The sequence below is a fragment of the Penicillium soppii genome (genome assembly GCF_028829465.1).
Source record: "Penicillium soppii strain IBT 18220 chromosome Unknown utg000005l, whole genome shotgun sequence".
Classification (NCBI taxonomy): Eukaryota; Fungi; Ascomycota; class Eurotiomycetes; order Eurotiales; family Aspergillaceae; genus Penicillium; species Penicillium soppii.
The window spans coordinates 982,694-1,002,868 of NW_026643235.1; the positions used below are offsets into that span (position 1 = coordinate 982,694).

Sequence of the window (20,175 nt, forward strand, 5' to 3'; positions counted from 1 at the left end):
TTAGTTCAAATATAACGTCAGTATTTGTTCGGTGGCCGGGCTCTACCGGACGCCATCAGCCCCACAAATCGTTTACTGAGGACCCTTTCTTATTGAAGTGAATAGACCATTGAATGCGTCGCTCTGGTAGTTCTGGTGTGACGAGGTTTTACAAACAGGCAGCTTTTTACGAGTTGTCATATTCTGTTGGAAACCAAAAAAAAGACAAAACATAGAAGATCAAACATTGTTAGCCTACAAAAGACTGGTCACTACCATGCAAAAGAAGTGGGCCGAATGATCACCTTCAATTCACTATCTTCAAAGCGGTAGGAGACTGTGTTTCACCAGCCACTTTTGTTCCTGGAAACGTATGTGTCTCTTTCCAGACTACGCCAGGTGGCTGAACCAAGAGTAGTGGGGTACAGATCACATGACTATATTGTCTCCATCAAGTTGGCCGCTACTATTGGCCTTAGATAAATCCGGTCTTCCTTGGAAAAAAAGGCCAAATTGGCACCTCCCCCAAGCACTGATCAAAATATTATGAAATCATGCGCAAACCAGATGACGAGCTCGTTATTCAATTCAGGAGGAAATTCGGAGACCTTCTCTTGACCTGCAATGGTGAAAGAGGAGGGGGAGGCGCTTTGGTTGGCCTGGGGGATCCGACGTTACCTATTAGGTATGCCAACGATATTGAGTTCGTGGGTGCTACGCAGGTAGACAACGTAAACTCTGAACAAGCATTGGGGCTAGTGAGCAGTTCCTCAATTTCTCGCAAATCCAATGCCCCCGAGTCGTTGTCTCCAATGGTCATTCCTAAAAAGCTTAAGAAGTCTCACGATCGCAACCTGCCAGGATCGGGCGCGGTCTTCCACAACAGAGCAGGTGACCTCCACTCTCCTATGATAGAGTGGGGCGCAATGACCACGCCTTTGCTTGACGCGTCAAACCAATTTGCCTCGCCTATTTCTTGGGTTGGGCCTGACTGCTTCACTCCGTTGGCTCAGACTCAACACTGGGTTTGTGATAATACACATTATGGACTGCCGGACTACATGCCGGATATCTTCACGCTCCAGGATTCTGCTTACTCCACGGTGGATGGATTCAATCATGGCATCGCGACCGATGATATTTGCGAACAAGCAGAGTCAAAGGCCGCATTCGAGGCTGACATCATTGAAGTTCTGCCACTTGGCAAAGAAGAAACGTACGTCTACAGATCACACATCACACTATTCTGTTTACTGATCTTCATAGATTTCGCTTCAATGTGACCCTGCAAGCCCCAACAGCCATGCTTCGGCATACCAGGGAGCGCCCAATGACATATCTCAACAAGGGTCAAACCTACAGCCTTGAAGTGGTAGACTCTAAACCACCCATAAAAAGTGATAGGCCGCTAAAATATAGAACATTTGTGCGGGTATCTTTCGAAGAACAGGAGCAGAGGTCGAATCCTGTTAGATCATGGGAGCTGTGGAAAGATGGTAGAGGCCTCAATGAAGCTTACAAGCGTCAAAGCGAGCTCTTGGCCGTCGAATTTGTTGAGCCTTTCCAAGATAGTGCTAGTTTTTTGGAGCATCGCCAGATTCGACTTGAAAAAGCCACTGTTGATGGGTTCTGTGTCACCTGGACAGCTGATCCAACTGCGAAAGTCTGCAGATATACCATTCCACTAAGGTTCAATTTCTTATCGACCGATTTCAGCCGCTCGAAAGGCGTGAAAGGGGTACCAGTCAGGCTGTGTGCAAAAACGCAAATCTTACGGTCGGACGGCGAGGAACAGATGATGGGGCGCGACTCAGAAATGTGCTATTGTGTAGTAAAGCTCTTTCGAGACCACGGTGCCGAACGGAAATTATCGAACGATAGGGCACATATCATGAAAAGAATTGAAAAGCTCACGAAAGAGATCACCAACAGAGAGCTGAGCAGGGACTTTGTCCGACCAACTCGCGGAATCGAGCTGTTGAACGACTGTCAACTCGATCATCGGCCTCAGAAACGCAAATGGTCGACGAAATCGCGCAAAGACCACACGACTGATGAGGACCTTCACGCGGAGTTGGCCAAAGCACATGAATTATTGTCATTGGGCCATCAAGTGAGCGTTCTCGGCTTTCGTGGTAATGAGCAAGATGATCCGGATTTGTATCCTGTCATCTTACCACGCGGAACAAATACCGTGATGAAAACCGAATACATGGAGAACAACAAAGCGGAGAGCACATCCACGCCCACAGCCTCGGAAAATGCAGGTCGATCGCCGGAAGAGACCTACGTGCAATCTGATCATCTTCCAAGCCTTGTCAATCCACACCGTTCGCTTGAAATAGCAAAATTTTGTGTTGGAGCCTTGCAAGACTCTCCACTTCCTGCAATGCAGTCACCTAAAGCTGGTTCGTATCACAATGACAAAATATCTTTTGCGTATTATGCTTACCATCGCACAGTTGCATGCTTTTACATACAATTAAAACAAGGTGGAAAGGCACTCTCGAGCCACCATCATGCCATATACTTAGTGAATCGCACCGCTCTCGATCTCAAAGAACAGCTTGCGAGAATGGCGCACGTTGACCTTAGTCTTATCACTCATATCTTCTGGGAAACTAGCAGAAGCTTGAAGGTTGTGGTTGATGACAATTTGGTCCAACATCTTCCCGAGGCGCAAATTATGATTGCGGATATCCGTGTTATCTCGCACAAGGAAGTGACTTCTTCGGGCTGCGGCGGCCCTTGTTCGCTAGAAGTCAAGCTTGTTTTCTAAGTTTTTCATGTTCAGTGCAAAACAGAAACCAGAACATCTGCATAAGAACAACATGCAGTACTAGCCTTGGCTATGGATGCTGGATACAATTATACGACAAATATACGAGGGTCTGTAATTTTTATTGGAAATGTAACTAAAGAATAGTTAATTAAACTAATTAACTTACTTAAAAATTATGATTGACGTATTCGGTAACGAGCGGGCCATGCAAGCGAATGACCACCTAAGTACATAACTTCTTCCGGGGACAATATCTATTTGCTTAACTTAGGTCAACGCTCCGATGATTGGTCTTTACACAGACTCGCTTGTAAAGTCGCAGGTTAACCAAAGAGGATCATAATGACGACCATTGGAACTTTACCACTTCAGTCCGGCGGAACGACTGTTCTCTAACCGAAAGCCCAACCCGCAAAACCCATTGCTCGGCGGACCTAAACTCATAGAACCAGACTTCCTCTGTACTTTGGAGGTGACTTGATAGAACGCACTAATGCACCAAACTTTTTTAAGTAAATCCAGTGTTATTTATTAACTTTGAAGCACATTCCAAACCGAGGCCTAGTCCGAAATGGTTCCTTTTTCGGTCGAATCACACCGAAATTTACAACGACCCAGCTGCAAGCACATACCCTCCATCAACAACAATGGTCTGCCCGTTCAAGTACTGATTGGTAGCTGCAAAAATTACAGCACTAGCCATATCCTCGTCCTTCCCAGGCCTAGACGCAGGGACCTTATCCTCATACTTCTCCTTAGGAATAAAGCTCTTCTGCTTCTCATCACTCTCCTGAGCAGTCATCTCGCTAGGGAAAACACCTGGCGCAATATTGTTGACCCGAACCTTTAAGTTGGACGAGCTAACCTCATGCGCCAGCATCTTAGTCAAATGAATAGCCGCAGCCTTGGAGGCATTGTACGCAAAATGATGCTGTGAGACCTTGATGATTCCCGAGATGGAAGTCGTGTTTATCACAGTACTCGACCAGCCGGGCTCTTTCTCTGAGCCCTTCTGGAGGAGGGGTAGGAATGCAGTTGTCATGAAGAAGATCTGGGAGACATTCGTGCGGAAAACGTTGTCCCATTCTTCAAAATCCGCGGCTTTGTCGTCGAAGAGTGACTCGCGCAGCTTAGATGCGTCTTCGTGTTCAGTCGTTTGAGTATGGCTAGAGATGCCCGCATTGTTCATTAGGATTGAGAGGTACCCTTCGCGCTTCTTGATTTCCTCAGCGAGATTGCGGATGTCCGATTTTTTAGTGAGGTCTGCGGAAAGCGGAATTATTTCTCCGGGGATATCTTTATTGTAAAGCTCTGCTACTCGATCGAGCTTTTCTTCTGTGCGGCCTGTGATGTAGACTTTGGCTCCGTTGACGGCTAGCACTTGTGTTGCCATCAAACCGATGCCTGATCCGCCGCCAGTAATCAGGGCAACTGTTTTTCATTATTAGATGGTTGACTATGGCGGAGTCTGCTGCTTTTCTGTATGACTTGCCTTTTCCCTTCACGTTGAATAGGCTTTCCAGCTTGAAACTTTTGTTGCTCTGAGTAGGGTCCATTTTGATCTTTTCTTAGACGGGAAATGTGAATTGACGAGATAAAGATAGAGGGGACAGTCTGTGTAATTGAATTGGTGGAATTGATTTTGCCAGATCTGGTTGATGCTTGATAACAAAAGTCCGGGTATAGGTCGTGCCGATATCTGCAATGACGAGTCGATTGCTACTAATAATTACAGTAGGTTATATAGGGGCAGTGGTTGCTTATAAATTACCACATTTTGCAAAACAGGGTAGATTTTCAAACCTGTTCTGCGCAAATTTAAGCCTGTTGCGGATGTGTATGCATTCATTTGTACGTCAGAGTTGACGACCGTCCTACTCCAATATACACTTCTTTTTGGGGCTGGCCCTTTATCAGCGGGGACTTGTGTAGTATCAGAAGTTTGATCCTGGGCTGGACGTGAATCCAGAGCTGGCTCTTGTGCTAGAGTATGCTAGAATAACAGGAGTGGATTGTAAATCATATCAGAATGACGTCAACCCCCAGCTATGCCAATGGTCGCAGTAACCTTCAACTCAACTGTACAAGGCAATGCTGGAATAGAGATGCGATTTCTTACTGAATTCATTTAAAAAAGTCCGGAAGATGGAAAGCTTCGTCAAGTCTTCCGATTATGTCGGTCTTTCGGTGATATCCTGATGTTATTCAGCCAATCTTGCTCCACGTATTTTGGCCGAACTCAACATTGAACCTATCAACATTCTTGTATCGAGATTCTGGACAAAGAATTTGACTGCTTGAGACGTGAGTATATTCTAGGGGATACTTAAATTATTCAGGCTGCCAAGACTTTACTCCAATCGCAACTTCTAAAGTTGTTTCGCCAGTGTGGACACCGGCATGGAAATTAATAAAGGCCCAGGGCGCAGCCCTCAATCCACCGGGCACGATATATATGCTTTCTTTGCTTGAGGCTACCCTCAGCCGACCGGGAAGCCGACTCCTTCAGTGCAGCTGGGGATTTATTGGCATAATTAAAGAAATGAAGCCTTTCATCATGACCTGTTTCGACTGTACCTTATTAGCCCCAACATTCTCAGTTCAACTCACAAAAGCGCTCCAACGCTAGTTACTTTGGTAGTCCCCACGCAACGCTGTCTGACTACAGTCCCTTTACCTGTCCCCTCAGTCCTCCCCGCTTAGTCCGGAAGCATATTGAAAGGCTGAAGCAAGGGACCACATCGGATCTCTTGAAAGAAGTCTTCCGCGAAGCGCGGATAATCATGCTCAATCATGCTCAATAAGAGCAGAGACATCGTGAGCCTACTGATTGATATAGTGAAATCAAAGCCCATGGGTCCCTACGATGACATTGTACTCTCTTACTCGCAGTCCTACTCCAGGTAGATGTTCTGGGAATACCACATTTTCAATATAGCGCTACAAGAAATTTGAATAACATCAGAACGTGGCATACGCTCGATACAATGTCAACCCCGTCTTCGTTGAAAATTCCAACTCAGCGTCCTTTGCGGCAAAATAAACACTTCCCTCCCCAATATCATGGACTGTTCCATCGCCCACATTCATCTTTCCAGAACCTTCAGTCACGACTAAGATACTGGGACTTCCAAGTACCCGGTGTTTCTCAGTTTCCGTTGGAGACAAAGTCACACCCAGCACATTGAACTCGCTAAACGGAGGGGCATATTCCTCGGTTCTTCCTTTCAGCCCAATAGAGGTCTTTTTCCGTTGCAGGAGAGACTCTTTTGGACCATGTGGTTTGAATGTAAGAGCCTGTGCAAACAACTGGACATCATCACGGTCGACGCGAGGGCAGAAGCCCGTGTTCAGGACGTTGTCAGAGCGTGCCATGCACTCAATAATGTCGCCCGAAAACCACGCATGGATGCCGTCGGCTGGAACACAGACAGCTTCTCCAGGCTCCAGAACCATGTAGTTCATCAGAAGAGCGGCGACCAAGTTGCCGTTGTCGAATTTTGAATATTGCTTGCTGAGTCGATCGAGGAGCGACGGAACATTCTCACTGTCTCCGAATTCAGACAAAGGAGTATCTTGTAAATTTGTGAGAGTCTCCGACACGGTGTCAGGGGGCAAGGTTAGCAAGGTTTCGCATAGTTGTCGTAAAGTTCCATCATTAAAATCCTTGTGCGCTGGCACGATGTGCTCCAATGGCTTCAATCGCATGAGCTCCGCAATTTCGTTTAGGGGTTTGAACCCAACGAAAAGTTCAAACCGTGACAGAGCGATGGCAATCTCGGGCTTATGATTGGCATCCCCGAATTTTTCAGGATCTTTTGCATGCAAGCGCTCGGCGAGGCTTTTGTCGGGATGTATTTGAAGCGGAAGCGCCTTAGCAAAAGAGAGCACCTGGTCATTGTTAGAGTTACTGTCAAATTGATTACGTCTTCATTTTTATTTCACCTTTGGAAGAAAAGGGATGTCGGGCCCGTATCTATCGCGAACTGAAGTTCCAACAAGATCGGGATTATCCTTGAGGTGCTCAGAGAGGAGCTTCCCAGTAGAATGAATTCGAGATGGCACAGAAGGATATGTACCCATCCACATCTGCGTGGTGTTAGCGTTGTTGCCTCGTTATGTACAGATGTAAGGATAATTACTCACTTCAGAGTATGTTTCTGAGGCATCTAGCTTTCCTGCGTGAGGCATGTGAGACCATAGGCGCCCAGCAAGTGAGCTTTCGCCTTTTTTGCCCCAAGGATCATGCTAGAATGGGATGTTTAGATTTTTCCGGCGTAGTCATATGTCAAAGTGTCTTACCTTGCATTCGCAGACAAGTTGCAATACTCCCTCCGCCATTATAGAAAGTTTATGTATTAGAATTGTTCGGGATACGTGCAAGATGGATGTTGCTTGTCAAATATGCCGTAGCTTTTCAACCTGGTCGCTTAGATTACTAGTAGTAATATGCGAGCCATTACGTTGATCTTCCGTCATCCACATTTTTGCTGTGAATATCCTGATCTCGGATTGTGCCAAGATCTTAAGTTGCATTTATTGTTAAGTAGAACCCCGGAATAGTTGATTGCGCTAATAACGGGTGGGTTACAGGTTTCCCGCCGGATGGGTCGTTATCATTCATGATGATCCGGCCCGTCATCCTGACGCCAGAACTCAGCTTTGCTTTCCACGCTCGTGGAGTCAACAGTATGACAGTAAATATTCACGTGGAAATAAGGGGGAAATTACTCTCACTGTATGATTGTACGACATAAGCGACAGAGATATAAGAAAAGCGTTTGAAAAAGCGACCACGAATTTTGACCTGCAATTCCTAAACTAACTACCGGAAATATGGTGGAAATTGCCACACTCTAATTGTAAGTTTCCTCGATAATTACCGGCACCTTTGCAAATTATTCCTTCGCTGGCTGCCATTCGTAGTGATGGGACCCCTTTCTAACGGGCCCTGGATCCTCTCCAGGAACACCAGGCTTGTTGTATCCGTGTGCACCAAAAAACCCCCTTATTTGCCCTTCTATGAACCTAGTTGGTAATGACATGCCATCTGCATATTTGAAATATTCGAGAGTAGCAGAGATCGCGAGCAGATATTGGTCAGACAAGGTGCCGTGTACCACAATTTCTTTCAGCGAGCTGAAAGTGCGGTGTAGCTTCCGCGCGACTTCATCGGAACGCTTCAGGTTTGTCCAGCGATGATCCGCCAACGAAACAGGCTTTTATAACTCGGCTATACTACCGGCTTGGACAATGCAATCTCCACGCCAAAGTCGAAGGCATTGGCGTAGATCGATGCCCCACTCTTGTCATCGGACGCTCTTGTAATCATGTCTAGGCCCTGGCAGAAGAAGGCTGGAAAACCTAAATAGACGGCGCAGCGCAAGTGCTCGATGACGGTGCTTTCGTCTTTGATCCCCTGGAATGACTTTGTCCCTAGAATTTGAAGTTTCTTGACCGCTAGCAGCCTTTCTACTCGATCTCCGCTCACAGTGCGCTCATAGTGTGCTGTGGCAAGTTTAGGTGTCGATATATACCAAGATGCTGACTCTTTAACGTTCTAGAAACAGAGTACCTTCCGTATCACCGGCGTCCTGGACTACTTAATTAGGTACTTCGTCGAGCATATAATGTTCATTGCTGTCATTCTCCCTGTCTGTACCGCAAGAAGACTTCTTAGCGTGTAGCATGTCGGCCGCTATGTCGAGCATATAGGTACCTTGTAATTCGCCATTATCATTCCACTGGTCGAAGATGGCTGCGATTGTGTCGCAGTCGAGTTCCAAGCCATATTGAAGGAAAGACCACGCCTCGGCCAATGTCGATAACATTCCGCCCTCAATCCCATTGTGAAGTATCTTCACATAATTACCTGAGCCAGATTCGAGCTACGCATGGATTGCCTTTAGGGTCTTTTGCTGCTTATAGGTCAAGTAATGGCATGAAAGTCTTCAAAGCTTTCGAATCGCGGCCTGGAGGCAGACTTGGACCACGACGAGCTGCCTGGTAGCCGCTGGGAACTCCCATACCGATCCAGTGAGCGCCGATTTCTTGCGCGTCCTTCCTTTCTTCTGTGTACGTTGAGAATCTTCATTGCCTCCATCAAGGAAGATATCTCCGTCCATCTTTGAGGTTGCTCTTTATTATACCCAGCACAGAATCTACCGGATTATCGTACGAAATGGAAAAGATCAATAATTTACGTTCCTTCTTCTCCAGCTTATGACATATTATTTTATGTCGTAAAATTCTGTATTCCACCATGGGTCTTATTGTTTCGCGACCAGTCCAATAGCTCGTCGATTTTTGTTCATTGACATCCCAGACAGAAACTCCGAGGCCCACTTCTGAGAATGCGATGGCCATCTGGGTGCCCATATTCCCTGCACCAACTATTCCGGTGCAGTGGAGCTGCTTTAACGCTTTGTCTTGATCGGAGGTTGTCGTCACGGTGAATGCAGTTCGGACGCCGACCAAAACGAGAATAAGAAAAGGAGCGTTGGATGCGATCGTGATCAATGATTAAACCTGTTCTAACAGTGCAGATACCTGGATTTTGGAGGGTTGAACAGTGAAATATCACGTTTGGAATTTCTTACATCATCGAGCCAAGAGAACAAGATACCGGAACAGGATTTTGGCTTGTGGGCGAACTGGACAAAATCTAAATATTTTCCTGATTCCTTGCATTAGTAAACGTCACATTGACGAGATTGAGAGTTTTTATTTATAAGCTCAGCCTACCCATTGATCTATCTTCTCTCTGCCCCTTGTTCACTAGGACATCAATACCACTGCGACTCATCATAGCAACAATTGAAACACGAATTGCCAACATGCAACAGGAAGTGGAAAAGCCCTCTCGGGGCCCTCAATCACAATTCCAACAGGGTAAGCTCATATACAATTCTGTAAAAATGTTTTGGGGCTCATAAGAATTACAGGTCACCAAATCCCTGTTGAGCATCACAAAAAGCCCGGCTTACAGGTTGAGATGGAAGGCCCAAAGCCCACCTCAAGCAAGATCCCAACTGAGGATGGCGGGTATCAAACCTACAAAGCGGCGGGAAAGCTTTCAGGGAAAAAAGCTATCATCACTGGTGGTGATTCCGGAATCGGCCGCGCAGTCGCTATTCTATTTGCTATGGAAGGAGCCTCTAGTTTGATTACGTATCTTCCCGAAGAGGAAAAAGATGCGCAAGAGACTAAAAGACGGGTGGAGGAAATCGGGCAAAGCTGTTATTGCTTCGCTACCGACCTACGCGATAAGAAGAATTGCCAGGCGGTGGTTGACACAGCCCTGAAGAGCTTAGGTGGTATTGACATCCTAGTCAATAATGCTGGAACACAAACGATGATCGAAGACATCAAGGATTTAGAAGAGTACGCATTTGTCTTCTTCTTATGGAGTGTTTCATATTAACATCTTTTCACAGGTCTCAATGGGAGAGCACATTCGACACCAATATCCACTCTATCTTCTACCTCTCGAAATACACGATTCCTCACCTCAAGAGCGGCTCGACCATCATTAACTGTGCATCTGTCAACCATTATATTGGTCGCCCTGATCTGCTCGACTACACGTCAACCAAGGGGGCAATCGTCGCTTTCACTAGAGCGTTATCTAACCAGCAAGTCAAAAATGGCATTCGAGTGAATTGTGTTTGTCCTGGGCCAAGTAAGTTGAATCAACCACAAAATCAATCCTGCAACCGCTAACCCTGGTTTAGTCTGGACCCCTCTTATTCCGGCAACTATGAATACCACCGCCCAAGAGCAGTTCAGCGGCACACCGATGGGTCGTCCAGGACAACCTAGCGAGGTTGCAACATGTTTCGTTTTCCTTGCAAGCCAGGATAGTAGCTTTATCTCTGGGCAAAGTTTGCATCCTAACGGGGGAGTAGTTGTCAACGGATGAGTGGTAGATTCAAAATTGATATAAAATCATATCTGAAATCAAATATAGAGCCTCGAAAGGGCTTGAAATGGTCTCAGTCATTCGTGTTCTTGGCGCGTTACGTCGAGGCAACTGTGCACAAAATTCAATACTGTTTGCATTGTCTAGCTCTTGTAGTGTTTCCAGACCTGTTTCTCCGGTTTAGGGGCCTTCTCACACTGTTCTACCGGCCGAAATTTGCAGGCATTTTTGTAGCTGCGAGATATCGAATTGATACTTCAACCCCCGTATGAATTCATGGATGTACCCTCTGCACCCTATCCAAATCTTGCGATTATGGAACAACACACCTACCATCGCCACGCACACTTTACATCACGAAAAATAATACTCGCTTCCTAGGTAGTAGCCTATTACGGGGATACAACGGCATTTAAATCTGCTAAAGTGCCTACATAGAAGAAATCTTAGCGTCAGCTAATTTAACTAATATGGGGTCTATATTCGTACTAGTAAGAACCTCATTTCACTCGCTAGTTATTTACTACCCGTAATAGTAAGGAGATACGCCGAAGTAAAAATTATGATAATGCTTCCTTCAGCAGCTTAGAGATTATTTAATCCTTAGTTAACGCTACCGAGGCTCCCCGCATTATAGAAGAAAGATATAGGAACGTAGGGTATAATGAGATTAATGAGATTGATTAACGAGATTGATAAGATTAGCGAGACTTATAAGAATGGAGACACGGGCACACACATTCCCAGCGCCGAAGGCTGGCGTTGAGCGCTTAGAGGCCCCAAAATGAACTCATTTGTGATGTTTATGTTGAAAAATCAGCGTCTGTTTCGAAGGATAGGACGGTAATAGGCTTATGAGGGACGTGGAATTATCTTCGCTTGCTGGCTCTAAGGGTCTGTTGTGGTGGCCTCAGACCGCCGCCATCCATATCAGCTTATCAGAGCGCAGCTGCGACAATTAGTCTGAGATAGATTCTTTCCTCTCTTTCTTATGAAGGAATCATTTTATCTGAATATCTACTCCCTAGCTAGTCAACACTATATGCTCGAAATGTGAGACTGTCACGTCACATGACATCTCTCAGCATGATTGTCGGTTTGCTTGATGGAATGACTCGAATGACTATCGCTCAATGCTTCATTAGTGAGATCCGAAGTCTGCTCTCAAAACCACTACATTTGAAGAGTTGACAGTGGAAGTGACCAATCAAAACACACACAAGTTTCAAAGTAGAACCATGGAGCGGAGGGTAAATCCACGCAAGCGTTTCTATTTTTGATTTTGATTCAGAGCTTTGATTGGTTACTATTTGGTGATACAATGTATCGATTCATACATTTGTCCACGGGTACTCCGTACACGTAGTTAATTGTGCAGGCATCAATGTTTACAGTTGTACATAATGTAGTTTCTTCAACCAATGAAATTCCATTCCATGACACAGATCAGATTGTGAGAGTAAGCGCTCTTGGTGCTTTGTGTACCTCTCTTTTTTTCTTCTTTCACATCTGTTTTCTACAATTTTTTCCTCTTACTTTCTCATCTTGACACGAGTGCAGGTTGCAAGCCCGCGCGGAGGCTCTTTCAGTAGTATGCACTGGCGCTAGTTCCTACATCTGGCGCCACCGTCTTCACATCTCCGATTTTCAAGCTGCGACTCCGACCCTTGTCTCCAAACATCTGCATCATGGGTCTCACCAATTCGGCCATCATCGTTATTGTCCTCGTCGCATGTCTCGCAGTCACCGCATTGGGAGCCTCCCTCTTTAAACACTATAAGCCAGCTGATAGAGAAACCCCATTCAGTCCGGGCTATGAGCAAAAGCTCTACATGGCTGAGGTGCGGGCACGAGAATTTGACGCTATGACACAGGAATGCTGGGCCAGAGACCCCGAGTCGCGATGTATGCTGAAGAAAATATCGTTTGTTTCCTGTTAATCTGACGATCGCCTCGCTAATCGCCGATCATTAGATGTTCCACCTCCCACTTACTATCGACCCCACAACCAAATCGAGGACACAAACACGAGAGATACCGGAAGCTATTAACTGCACTCTTCTTCTTTTTTTCTACGAACTTTCATATGAATCACGCGAAAATTTGCTGGCATGACTATGGTTGCGGGGATTACACAGGGCGTAAGGCGTTAGGAGTTTGGGTGACGAGTCCAGACGTGGAAAATGAATGAGGCGCAGTGGGAATTGACGAGTCTCTATAGACAGGTCATTTCCATTGCCAAAGAAGCAATATTACCCGGTCGGCTCACTGGTTTGAACTGTTTTGCTTTCGGAATTTGTAGATTTGTTGAATTTGATGCAAACTCCGAATTTATGTGACCGGACTCGCCCGAGGAATTTCTTGCGGGTTGCTTGCAAACACTTGAAATCAACAGCTGAGCATTTTCAATCGAATTAAATATATTTGCTCCCACACGTTAGAGCAATTCCTGTGTCTTCTGTTTAGAGCAATAAACTATGGATCAGCCGATGGCTATCTACGCACACGCATACTAACCAGTGACTAACAATCACTCCAATCAACTGTGATCAACTTACTGCCAGTCTTCTCTCCATTTTTTTAGCTTGATGATTTCATTCTCGAACATTCGTGTGCTAGAATGGCCGTCGATTGAACGGCGACGGGTGACGTCAAAGTGCATCAAACCTCCCCGAATCTGACTCTCAACAATCCCCGATAAGTTCGGACACAACCTATCTGGCAGTATCTTACGTTTTAAATGGCAGAGCTAGAACGCTCTTTGCGGCCGCCAGCGAGTCCGTTATCCCGCGCCCTGTGGAACTTCTCGTCGCAGCGGTTCCTGATCCCCCAAGGAACGGGTAGAATAGCCATGATCCTGCACCGACTGGACTATCAATTCAAAGGACTTATGCTGATCGCCAAGATTGTCTGGATCTACACAATTTTCCTACTTGGCTCCTGTTGACCTTCTACCTGGTCCGCATCCTGATCTACCGAAGGCATGTCTTGGACCAGCTGGGCAGCAATCTCGTCAAGACATCCTGTCTCTCGTGCATCCCTATCGCGCTCACCTCCATCCTCCAACTGGCAGTCCTGTAGTACGGCGAGAAAGCCGGGCTGGCGATATACATACTATGGTGGGTGAACACAGCCATGGAGGTGGTTGCCTGCGTTGCAATCCCATTCGTCCATATCCAGATGCAGCTATGAGGCGCAAGACACATGCCAGCAGCGGCATTACTGCCATTCTTTGCAGCATAATATCTGCCGCCGGAGACGCGGTGATATGTCGTCTGGCTTAAATAAGCGCCCGTCTCCAAGTGCCCGCGGTCAGCATGGGACTTACACTCGCTGCTGGGGTTTATTCTATCATCCTGTACCAGTTTTTCGACCGCGCGTTTGCCGCCGCGTACACGGTGAACCAGGATATGATTTTGTGCGGACCTTTTGGTCAAGTGTTGTTTGCACTGCAGGTCTTGCGGCAGGCTGTTCAGGCGGATAGCTTTGCCGCATATAATCGTGGCAATATACTCACTGCGCAGGCGGCTGCTCCGATTGGGTTTATTAGCCAGTTCATAGGCCTTCTGGTATAGCGATATGGTGTGTTCTGGTGGTACTTTGCTATCCCTTGCATCTTTCATACTTCGCACACTCAGCCTGGGGGCTGGAAAAAGACACAGTTCAGCCAATCTACTCTTTGATCTTTCCATGGGTTCGTTGGCCATTTTTCTGCGTCGAATATGTTTCTCTAACGGTTTCTTCGCTTTCCAAGGAGTCTTCAGCAACTCAGCTGTGAAGTTTGGAAACATAATAGGTTCCACCGCCTTCACCGTATTTTCAACGGGTCTTTTGATTGTGCTCATTGTCATGTGGGTAGTGCATCAGATTCTCACCTTGAAAGGAATAGTGACGGGGCACCTCCTGAGCCTAGAACATGGTTGGGGGATGAAAGCTAGTGACCGCCAGTCTGCCGAGGTCAAAGAATTGTGAGGCTTGCCGTTCATAATTCGGCTTGGCTTGGCAAGACGCATCAAACTGGTCATACAGCACTGACCCAAGCCAGAAAAGACACTGATCTCCACTCTGAAAATTCCCTAGGGTGGTAAAAAAGGCTTTAGCTCATTCTTTCGGCTTTCGACTGGGATCCGCGGAAGGGCTTGGCATTTACTTAAGAAAAAGAGTGATTCTCCGAAGTTGAAGAATTTCGAGCTTTGGCGCGATCGTCGGCCGCCAACCGTCTGATTAGCGTTAAACGATGGCTTTTTATAGTCTCACTGTCCGACTCGGAGTTTCAAACGCACTTGATCCGCTTCTAAGATGCTTGGCAGGTTATGTCTCATTTCAAAACTTTCAATTTTCAATGCGATGATCAAAGGTTATGTGGGCTTTCATGTGCGCCCGGGACCTTAAGTAGGCAGTGTTCTCTTTGTACACTGCCCGGCCAAAGATACCCGGGCGCAAGGCTGAAAACCCCCCACCTGAATACTGCGAGACAAATAGTCGATCAGGACCCTTTGCCCGCTTGTGCCAACAACGGAGCTTGAAATCGCTGGAAAATGTCTCACGTGGGGCCAGTTTCGGTCCATTCGCAAACTCTGCTTGATGGGGAATTGTAGGAGCCTAAAGTATCCGGAGAGATTGATATCAGGACACGGACACGGCATTGACATATGAATCCGTGTCGAATGCCCTGGATGGAAGAGGCAGCAAAAATATTAAGCAAAGCGTGTCCGTATTCGTGATTTTTTCCAGTTCCTGTCTCTACTAGGCCCTGGTCTCCACATGGTGCGTGCACACGTAGATACGAGTACGGTTGTAGGGCCAAGCGGGCAATTATCATCTTACATATAAGCCTCTGCGTTGACAGGGTTTCGATCTTTCGGAGGATTATCCAGTGCTCAATCTTGATACACTTTTTTCTGTCTTCAAGCTTTCCACAAAATATGATCGCCATGAACTCCTCCGATACTATGACAAACTATGACAGTGACACAGCGAGCGAGGAACGGTATGCACATAAAAACAATGATTCGAAGAAAGCACAATCCACGAATATCTGGCTAATATATTGCTAGAGCACCATCTTCTCAACTAAAGACAAAGATTCAAGCCAAATTTCAGATAGCCCGTCCGCCCCCAAAATCTAGTCAACGACTCCGACTCAGCCCCAAACTACTCCTCCAAATTCAGCAATTACCATCAAATCACAGACCAGTTCCAGTACTAGAAATCTGGCAGCCACCACTTCGGAAATCCAAATTGACAAGAGGCTTTCCACAACGCCCAAAGCTAAGCGCAAAAGATCTCTACGCCACACTCAACGAGCCATATATCACCAAAAATGAGCGCCCAGACCAAGAGCAGTCTCAAATACATAACGAGCCCACAAATCAAGAAAAGGATATCGTAGCTGCAATGTGCTACCCACCAACGGGCGACAATCCATCATCATCGGCCATCCATTTTCGCGACGCGCGCTGTATCTGGCAAGCCGTCTCCAGCCCAGCAGGACCTGGGCAGAGCACATCCTGCTACAGATTCGCCATCAAGAACGAAGTAAATAATACTGGCGTAGACCAGTGCGGGATGTTCATGCAGTGGGAGAAACGGGATCTCCCCAACACAGACGGAACAGCTGGTGCTGAAACCGAGCGGTTTGTGCTTCTGGCGATTGACCGCAAGGCGCGCCGCAAGAGCAGGATTGCGACGATGAATCGTGGTGGATTTGAGATTAATGTGCGGAAGAGTTCGATACTGGAGCATTTAAGGGCTTGTTTGGCGCTGACGGATCCTGTTGATGGTGGTGCGGTTGGGGATTCTTCTGTTGATTTGGAGGTTTGGTTGTATACTCATGTTCTCACACTTGGTGTCTGGGTTGCTTCGCAAGAAGGCTGGTTGAATTAAACTATTTCAATTGAATTATAAGACAAATATTTAACGAGGCTTTGTTCCGATTCTCTTGTTCTCGGTACAAGATCATATTGTAAAGGTCAAACTTAAGGTCCTACTTCGTAAATATTACGATATAAGGCAGCAACAGGAAGGTTATCGACTATCACAAATGTAGCACGGCAGAAGCTTGTTGACGGCTATTCTCCATATCTAAGGTAACACGCCTTTTGCTCCTAATAAGTAGTGAGGCCATCTTCAATAGCCTTGATCTGCAATGCCAACAGACGCGAATAGTACCTGCACAAAGCAAGGTTACCACCCATAAACCAAAATCCAGGGTGACCACTCCGCTGCCACATAGTTCGGAACTCGCCCTCCTCGTTAAATCCCCAAACGTCGCCAACGCGGTCAGCAATCTTGTCACCGAATATAACACGAGCCTGCGTTCTCATGTTCTGATAGCCAGTCGCAAATACAATCTCATCAGCCTCGAGTTCGGAGCCATCCGCGAATCGAAGACCATTGGGGAGAATCTCGCTGATTTCCTGGCCCTGCTTGATCTTGATCTTTCCATCGATAATGAGCTGGCTGGCGCCCACATCAATGTAATATCCACCTCCGCGTTGGAAGTACTTGATCATCAGGCCAGCGTCCATGGGGCCCATGTCGACCTTGAATCCTGCCTTCTTGAGTCCTTCGAGTGCTTTCGCGTCATGTTGGTTCATTACCTTGGTCACTTTGACCTGCTGTGTCTTGAACAGAGGTGGTGGAATGCTCCACAAATACACATCGGCGTCTTCGGTTGGGGGACCAGACTCCTCATATAGGCCCTTCAGACCGATTGACGTTATCGCCTGAGACGATACCACCAAAGTAGAGCTTCGCTGCACCATGGTCACGTCGTAGCCCTTTTCGAAGAAATCCTGAGCAATATCGTGTCCGGAGTTGCATGATCCAACAACGACCGCCTTTTTTCCCTTCAACTTGGGGTTCGCGCCGGCGAATTCCGAGCTGTGACACATGCGACCTCCTTGGAAGTTCTCCATTCCCTTGAAGATAGGCAGCTTCTTCTGGCCAGAGTGGCCTGTGGCCTGGATGACGTGGCGAGGGTGCAAGGTTCGTGTCTCGGTGGTCCCATCTTCCTTTGTGCGCTGAAGAACAACAGTCCATTGCATCTTGTTGTCATCCCAGGAGGTCGATGTGACTTCCGTGCGGGTCCAAACATTCAATTCCAAAAGCTTCACGTAGCTTTCAAAGAAGTCTGCTAGCTTATCCTTGGGTGTGAAGACCGGCCAGCTAGACGGGAAGGGCAGATACGGCATGTGGTCGAACCAAACAGGGTCGTGAAGAACGAGCTGATGGTATCGCTGTCGCCAGTTGTCGCCGATTCTCGATTCGTTATCGATTAGCAGGCTGTCAACGTTGAGCATCTTGAGGCGCGCAGCAACAGTTAGACCGCCCTGGCCAGCACCTGTGATTTGAGTCAGTCTTAATTCTTTTTAGAGGAATCTTCATTCGCACATACCAACGATCAAAACTGCAGGATTCTTGCCCTCGGAGTTGATATCATCAACGCGACGGTCATTCCAATTCTTCCTGTCTTGCTGTTCCCCGTGTTGAACACCAGCAGGTCGGTTGGGGCCAATCGCTTCGTCGACACCAGTCGCTCCGACCAAAGAGGTAAAGACGGTGAAAATCTTCCATTTGTTGGACTCTTCTGCCAATCGTACAACGCCATTTCCGTGCCCGTTCTCGGTAGTAATATTGATGAAGAACTCGATTCCATTCACCTCACCAAAGGCATCGATGGGGCCAACGTGTGGAGCCTTGAAGGCAGAGGACCGATCAATCTCAATCTTGCCGGCGGTCTTTGACTTAGTGACATAGGCAGAGATAGCTTCCGCACTTTTGATGGTGCGGAAGCTCCATGAATAGCATAGGTGGTCGCGCCAATAACTATTTTCAATAAAAAGCGAAGAAGTTCTCGCCTTGTCCTTGGCCGATAGAGTCTCGTTCAATTGGATAATTATCTCTGTGGCAATTGCATCTGGGTCTGCGGGGTTCGTCGAGGTAGCAGGAAATTCCCCGAGCTGGATGTCACACGATCCAGGCTCGACTCGGTCTCTTGATGGTGGGAGGTCAATGATAGCTGTCATGGTGGAATAAATGGGATTGCGCGTAATGAGGTAAACAGGAGGGGGACAAAGCACCAATATTTAAATCCTCGGGGATCGGGACGAGGTCACACCCCCGCACTCTGTGCATGTCAGCACTAGCGCTGTGACCTCAGCCCTGGATACATACACGGTGATGATCCACATACAAATCCACATAACCCCAGGACTCAACAATTAACCTACGGTCAAAGCTTTCTCCCCCACGTCTGCGGCGATCCTGCTCAATTTATTTTTTCAGTAGCATTCTAGCCTTTCACTGGAATTGTGTGTAGTTTGATTATGTTTATGTGGGTCACATTGCATGTTCCTGTATGGTAAAAAATTTGTGAAACTAGTGATGCACCTCGCCTGCCCCAAATCCGAGTTTCTACAATAAAAACACTTATCCGGAATTATATATCCCTTCACGCACGGTAGAATTTTTGACCAAATGCATGGTAGGAATTCCAAGGTAATTTGGTGGCATGTACTCAACTTGTGTTGTAGGTTTCTATCAATTGATTCGTTGCGCATACTTGAAAATATATATCTGTGCTCATCAGGTAGCCCAACAGCATATGTTGAAGCCCAACGCCGTCTTTGCGGGCAAGATGGAATCTAAACTCTACGTATAAGACGCGTAAGCGAGGATTTGAATATACCTTTATATGTACTTCGTATATATTTTGATACCTAATTGTCCAATGAGTTTTCTCAAAAATAGATCAAACCTTATGGACACCTAGGTATCTAACCCTACATAGAAGCCTGAAACTGATATACGAATATAAAGCATTAAAGAGTCCCGCTTTCATCGAACTAGCATCATTGGTCTAGTGGTAGAATTCGTCGTTGCCATCGACGAGGCCCGTGTTCGATTCACGGATGATGCACTCTTCTTTTTTGTCTTTTTGTGTTTTGGCTGTAGAACTCTTGAGAAACAGTTCTTGCATATTTTTGATCACTTATCGAACCGTTCATGGCAACAGATCATCATACTATATATAACTGATCGGATTGTCAACTAGAAACCTTGGAAGAAGTTGAATTTTCAATTTTGTACCACATTTGATTGGCTACAAATTCAAAAGTGGAGTACTAGGGCTTTGTCGCGTCGTACAGTCATAGACCCTTATATATATTTTATTATATGCAGAAAGTACAGTTAATGGGAAGCTCAAATTAGTTGCTTCATCAATCTAAGACTAGGGGAGCTTGACCGATACGAACTAGAAAAAAGACGAAACCCCCCTAAACGTTCTAGACTCGCAATTTATGCAGCTAAACTCCGCAGCGGAAGGAAGCGTCGTAAGCCCGTATACGATATCGGGCCGATGTTTGAAAATAAACTAGAAAAGCATCAAATAGTCGTTTCAATGTTGGAGTCATTGGATAATTTATTCCACTCTTGGCAAAGCTGACGAGGACGATTAGTTCTCAGTTGCCCAGATCTCCGCCTACTA

General features: G+C 46.5%; 10 protein-coding genes across 10 annotated transcripts; 6 read left to right on the forward strand and 4 right to left on the reverse strand.

Annotated features, from left to right (window-relative positions):
* Positions 1 to 533: 533 nt before the first annotated feature.
* N7529_005799 (uncharacterized protein) lies at positions 534 to 2,758 on the forward strand (the record flags this gene model as incomplete). Its single annotated transcript, XM_057241326.1, has 2 exons — positions 534 to 1,195; positions 1,246 to 2,758. The coding sequence occupies 2 exons, from the start codon at positions 534 to 536 to the stop codon at positions 2,756 to 2,758; spliced, it is 2,175 nt and encodes a 724-aa protein (XP_057096685.1).
* Positions 2,759 to 3,365: 607 nt separating this feature from the next.
* N7529_005800 (SDR family NAD(P)-dependent oxidoreductase) lies at positions 3,366 to 4,317 on the reverse strand (the record flags this gene model as incomplete). The annotated part of the gene is made up of 2 exons (XM_057241327.1): positions 3,366 to 4,192; positions 4,254 to 4,317. 2 exons carry the CDS (start codon positions 4,315 to 4,317, stop codon positions 3,366 to 3,368), a joined length of 891 nt encoding a protein of 296 aa, XP_057096686.1.
* A 1,405-nt stretch (positions 4,318 to 5,722) lies between these two features.
* N7529_005801 (uncharacterized protein) lies at positions 5,723 to 6,952 on the reverse strand (the record flags this gene model as incomplete). Its single annotated transcript, XM_057241328.1, has 3 exons — positions 5,723 to 6,652; positions 6,707 to 6,850; positions 6,908 to 6,952. 3 exons carry the CDS (start codon positions 6,950 to 6,952, stop codon positions 5,723 to 5,725), a joined length of 1,119 nt encoding a protein of 372 aa, XP_057096687.1.
* A 707-nt stretch (positions 6,953 to 7,659) lies between these two features.
* On the reverse strand, positions 7,660 to 8,886 carry N7529_005802 (uncharacterized protein; the record flags this gene model as incomplete). Its single annotated transcript, XM_057241329.1, has 5 exons — positions 7,660 to 7,941; positions 8,004 to 8,269; positions 8,337 to 8,360; positions 8,424 to 8,649; positions 8,791 to 8,886. 5 exons carry the CDS (start codon positions 8,884 to 8,886, stop codon positions 7,660 to 7,662), a joined length of 894 nt encoding a protein of 297 aa, XP_057096688.1.
* Positions 8,887 to 9,597: 711 nt separating this feature from the next.
* N7529_005803 (uncharacterized protein) lies at positions 9,598 to 10,682 on the forward strand (the record flags this gene model as incomplete). Its single annotated transcript, XM_057241330.1, has 4 exons — positions 9,598 to 9,652; positions 9,706 to 10,144; positions 10,198 to 10,442; positions 10,495 to 10,682. The coding sequence occupies 4 exons, from the start codon at positions 9,598 to 9,600 to the stop codon at positions 10,680 to 10,682; spliced, it is 927 nt and encodes a 308-aa protein (XP_057096689.1).
* A 1,688-nt stretch (positions 10,683 to 12,370) lies between these two features.
* On the forward strand, positions 12,371 to 12,733 carry N7529_005804 (uncharacterized protein; the record flags this gene model as incomplete). The annotated part of the gene is made up of 2 exons (XM_057241331.1): positions 12,371 to 12,587; positions 12,657 to 12,733. 2 exons carry the CDS (start codon positions 12,371 to 12,373, stop codon positions 12,731 to 12,733), a joined length of 294 nt encoding a protein of 97 aa, XP_057096690.1.
* A 932-nt stretch (positions 12,734 to 13,665) lies between these two features.
* N7529_005805 (uncharacterized protein) lies at positions 13,666 to 13,966 on the forward strand (the record flags this gene model as incomplete). The annotated part of the gene is made up of 2 exons (XM_057241332.1): positions 13,666 to 13,714; positions 13,764 to 13,966. The coding sequence occupies 2 exons, from the start codon at positions 13,666 to 13,668 to the stop codon at positions 13,964 to 13,966; spliced, it is 252 nt and encodes an 83-aa protein (XP_057096691.1).
* A 295-nt stretch (positions 13,967 to 14,261) lies between these two features.
* Positions 14,262 to 14,654, forward strand: N7529_005806 (C4-dicarboxylate transporter/malic acid transport protein; the record flags this gene model as incomplete). The annotated part of the gene is made up of 2 exons (XM_057241333.1): positions 14,262 to 14,376; positions 14,437 to 14,654. 2 exons carry the CDS (start codon positions 14,262 to 14,264, stop codon positions 14,652 to 14,654), a joined length of 333 nt encoding a protein of 110 aa, XP_057096692.1.
* A 953-nt stretch (positions 14,655 to 15,607) lies between these two features.
* Positions 15,608 to 16,568, forward strand: N7529_005807 (uncharacterized protein; the record flags this gene model as incomplete). The annotated part of the gene is made up of 2 exons (XM_057241334.1): positions 15,608 to 15,672; positions 15,740 to 16,568. The coding sequence occupies 2 exons, from the start codon at positions 15,608 to 15,610 to the stop codon at positions 16,566 to 16,568; spliced, it is 894 nt and encodes a 297-aa protein (XP_057096693.1).
* A 221-nt stretch (positions 16,569 to 16,789) lies between these two features.
* On the reverse strand, positions 16,790 to 18,712 carry N7529_005808 (flavin-containing monooxygenase; the record flags this gene model as incomplete). Its single annotated transcript, XM_057241335.1, has 2 exons — positions 16,790 to 18,027; positions 18,082 to 18,712. The coding sequence occupies 2 exons, from the start codon at positions 18,710 to 18,712 to the stop codon at positions 16,790 to 16,792; spliced, it is 1,869 nt and encodes a 622-aa protein (XP_057096694.1).
* Positions 18,713 to 20,175: the final 1,463 nt, after the last annotated feature.